This window comes from Humulus lupulus, chromosome 2, assembly GCF_963169125.1.
Source record: "Humulus lupulus chromosome 2, drHumLupu1.1, whole genome shotgun sequence".
In the NCBI taxonomy this organism is placed as follows: Eukaryota; Viridiplantae; Streptophyta; class Magnoliopsida; order Rosales; family Cannabaceae; genus Humulus; species Humulus lupulus.
In genome coordinates, this window is record NC_084794.1 from 220,223,396 (window position 1) to 220,226,944 (window position 3,549).

The window sequence follows — 3,549 nt, forward strand, 5'->3', positions numbered from 1 at the left end:
AAAGCATTCACCAATTAACTTCCCATTACTCGATAAATTATGGCAATGCACTAAATTAACAAAATACCCCTAGGTTCATCTCGAGTCAGGTATTTAACTCTGTTGTGACTGAACCGCTAACTGGCTCACTAGGATCGCCTTGTGGCGACTAACTCAAATATATCCACATAATAATGTGGTCTCAATCCTAAAACACATATATTTACAGTTATGCCTTCAACGGGTTAAATTTACGAAAATGCCCTTCTAATAAGAAACGGGCCCACATGCATATTTAATACACTTAAACATGCAAACATAGTCATATCATAATATAACTTACATAAATACATAATTAATCCAATTATTTCATATTTAAGCACATAACATTCTAATATTGCCATTCTGGGCCTCCTAATTAAGGCACTAAGCCTTTTTAGGACTTTTGGGATGTTACACATAACATGGGGTTGTAGCTCTTTTTCTTTTTTGGCATGTTTTAATGCATGTTTATGTGCCTATGTGGCCCAAGTAGTTTGTGAGGTTTTACTATGGATGTTCATTGGGCGGGTTGGTCGGGTTATGAAGGATTTTTATCTGTCCAATAGATCCGCCAAATTAAAAAAAAAAAAAAAAAAGAGTTTCAATCTCCCCAATGAAATTGTTGGTTTGTTCAAGTGAACCTATCCAACCCGACTTCATTCATCTTTCTAAAAAAAATAGTTATTTTGCTTGTTTGATTATAAATATGATTTTATAGAGTAACAATATTAAAGGCTTGGAGATAAACAAAACAAAAAGAAAAGAAAAAAGAGATATTTTTCTTATAAATGAGTTTAAATATATTATAAAAATACTCTAAATTAATTGTTAAAATTGTTTTAATTATGATAAAATATTCATTGAATAGATTGAATCAACATTGAATATTCATCCTCAACATAAATAATCATAATGTTATTTTGCTTGTTTAGTTATGTTTCTTAATATAAATTAAGTGTATATATATAAAAAAAAAATTATAAACAAACGTGTTAATTGAGCGGGTCATGTTACATTGAGCAGGTTAAAATTTCGTCAATTTTTTCGAGTTGCATTTTTTGTCAATTTTTTCAGTTTGGTTTGGTTTAGGCAAATTGTTCGGGTTAAGTGGGTTGTAAAAACAATTGAACACCCATAAGTTTCACCTCAAAAGGCACTTTGATTTTAGAGTCCGCATAAACACAGGAAATGAAATGCAGGCAATCTAACTTTAGCCTTAAATAAACAAAATGGACACAATAAATGTTGCATAGATAAGTTGAGCTTTTTTTAAGAAAGATAAGATGAACATTTGAATGACTACCAATAATCTTATTTCTTGAAGTTCTCAATATTCCATGCTCGAGGGACAATGGTGTCATCTATTTGTGCGAGCTTATAAGTGCTTGGGGTTGATCACTTGGCCAATATAATACAACCCCTCCCAATTTGGCCCAAGGACATATGCCCTTGGTTCCCACATATTCGGTAACACCTTTTTATGTATTGAATCCTTAACTCGAAAGGATATTTTTAAGTAAAATTATCATCAACTTTTTTGAATTTAGGTTCCTCAATATGAGTAGAATCAATGCCAGAGATAATGCTTTATTCTTGAATAATAGAAAAACTGTTCAGCTTAATACAATACAAAGCTATATATATATTAAGCTGAAGTTAGTTAGGAATCTAACTAATTAACCATTTGGTCTAACTAAACAACATAAGCTAACAGAATATACAACTAATTCTAAGAGCCCCCCTCAAGATGGAGTGTAGAAACGCACATCTTGGATACAATTGTAGAAAAAGGGGTAGGAAATAAAGCTTTAGTAAATATATCAATTAAATTGTTTTGAGACAAAACATGGATGAGTTTTAAGGATCCTTGTTGAACCTTCTCTCAGATGAAGTGGCAGTCTATTTCGACGTGTTTGGTGCGTTCATGATAGACAAGGTTCTCACTGATGTGGATTGTTGCTGTGTTATCGCAATAAAGGTAAGCTGGATGATCATGAGAGATGCCAAAATCCTTTAACAGAGCAAGGACCCAAGTGACTTCAGATGTTGCATTTTCCATGGCTCGATATTCAGCCTCTGCTGAAGAACGGGAAACTGTTTGTTGTTTTTTTTTATTTCCATGAGACAAGAGAAGAGCCTAGGAAGACACAATACCCGGAAATGGAACGTCTAGTGTCTTGACAACTTCCCCAATCAGCATCTGCAAAGAAAGAGACTTGAACATTGGTTGTAGATAAACTTGTTTCAGCATATGCTGAAGGTTTGGGAGATGTATCTGATGGGAAAAAAAGGCCCTGACCAGGAGTTCTTTTAAGATATTGCAGAATACGCTGTGTAGCTTGTAGGTGAGGTGCTCGAGGACAAGTCAAAAATTGGCTGAGGTGATTAACAGCATATGATATATTTGGTCTTGTTATTGTAAGGTAAATGAGTTTCCCAATCAAGCTTCTGTAAATTGTAGGGTCTGGGATTGGAGCTCCTTTATCTTTGCTAAGTTTTAGATTGGGTTCCATGGGAGTTGAAGCTGGTTTTGCTCCTAGGTACCCTGTTTCTTTTAGTAGCTGAAGTGTAAAGGGTCGTTGGGAAACTGAAATTCCTTGTTTGGTTCTGCCGATTTCAAGGCCAAGAAAAAAACGAAGAGAACCAATGTCTTTTAGTTTGAATTTGGAGTTTAAGGCTTGTTTGAAGAGAGTAATGGCAGAGTTATTGTTGCTAGCAACAATGATGTCGTCTACATATACGAGTACAGCCAAAAACAGAAAGTTTGTTCTCTGGATGAAAAGAGAATGGTCTGAAACAGATTGATGAAAATCATCATTAATTAGTGTGGAACATAATTTGTCATACCATTGTCTAGAGGCCTATTTGAGGCCATAGATTCTCTTGGTTAGTTTGCAAACTGAGTTGGGTGGAGCATTGTAACCAGGGGGTAATTTCATGTATACTTCCTCATGTGAGTCTCCATGTAGGAAAGCATTATTTATGTCTAATTGGTGGATGTTCCAATTGTTCATGGCAGCAAGGGCAAGTAGGATTTTTAAAGTATTGAACTTTGCTACTGGTGCAAAAGTTTGGATGTAATCGACACCTTGCTTTTGATTGTAGCCTTTGGCGACTAAGCGTGCTTTGTAGCGTTCTACTTCACCATTGGTTTTGTACTTTATTCTGTATACCCATTTGCACCCAATGACCTTATGACCAGGAGGGAGAATGGTGACAAGCCAAGTTTTGTTCTATTCTAAACAGTAATTTCTGTGTCCATGGCTTTTTGCCAATGGAGGATTTTGGAAGCTTCAGTATAAGTTTGTGGTTCAACTTCCGAGTACACAGCTAGTATGGCAGCTCTGAAGGAGGGTGTTAATTTGTTATATGAGAGGTAATTTGATATGGGGTGTTGGGTGGAAGAAGTGTGACATATGTAGTCATTTAAGTGGGATGGTTTCTTTGAGATGCGCCCTGTTTTAGTGTATAATTTTGAGGGCCTGGTAGCTGGTTTGTTAACTGATGTTGCAGCTAGTTTGGAGTTGT

The 3,549-nt window shown here is 35.5% G+C and overlaps 1 protein-coding gene across 1 annotated transcript; it reads right to left on the minus strand.

The window, feature by feature from the left end:
• Positions 1-2,132: 2,132 nt before the first annotated feature.
• On the minus strand, positions 2,133-2,896 carry LOC133815182 (uncharacterized mitochondrial protein AtMg00810-like). The gene is made up of 2 exons (XM_062248049.1): positions 2,869-2,896; positions 2,133-2,812 (listed from the first exon to the last, which is right to left on the minus strand). Exons 1-2 carry the CDS (start codon positions 2,894-2,896, stop codon positions 2,133-2,135), a joined length of 708 nt encoding a protein of 235 aa, XP_062104033.1.
• Positions 2,897-3,549: the final 653 nt, after the last annotated feature.

Bases quoted from the DNA above. Each gene is read 5' to 3' on its own strand.
- LOC133815182 (XM_062248049.1), bottom strand. From the start codon at position 2,896: ATGGCCTCAAATAGGCCTCTAGACAATG. The intron at 2,813-2,868 runs GTATGACAAATT...AATCTGTTTCAG, and splicing joins AAATAGGCCTCTAGACAATG to ACCATTCTCTTTTCATCCAG.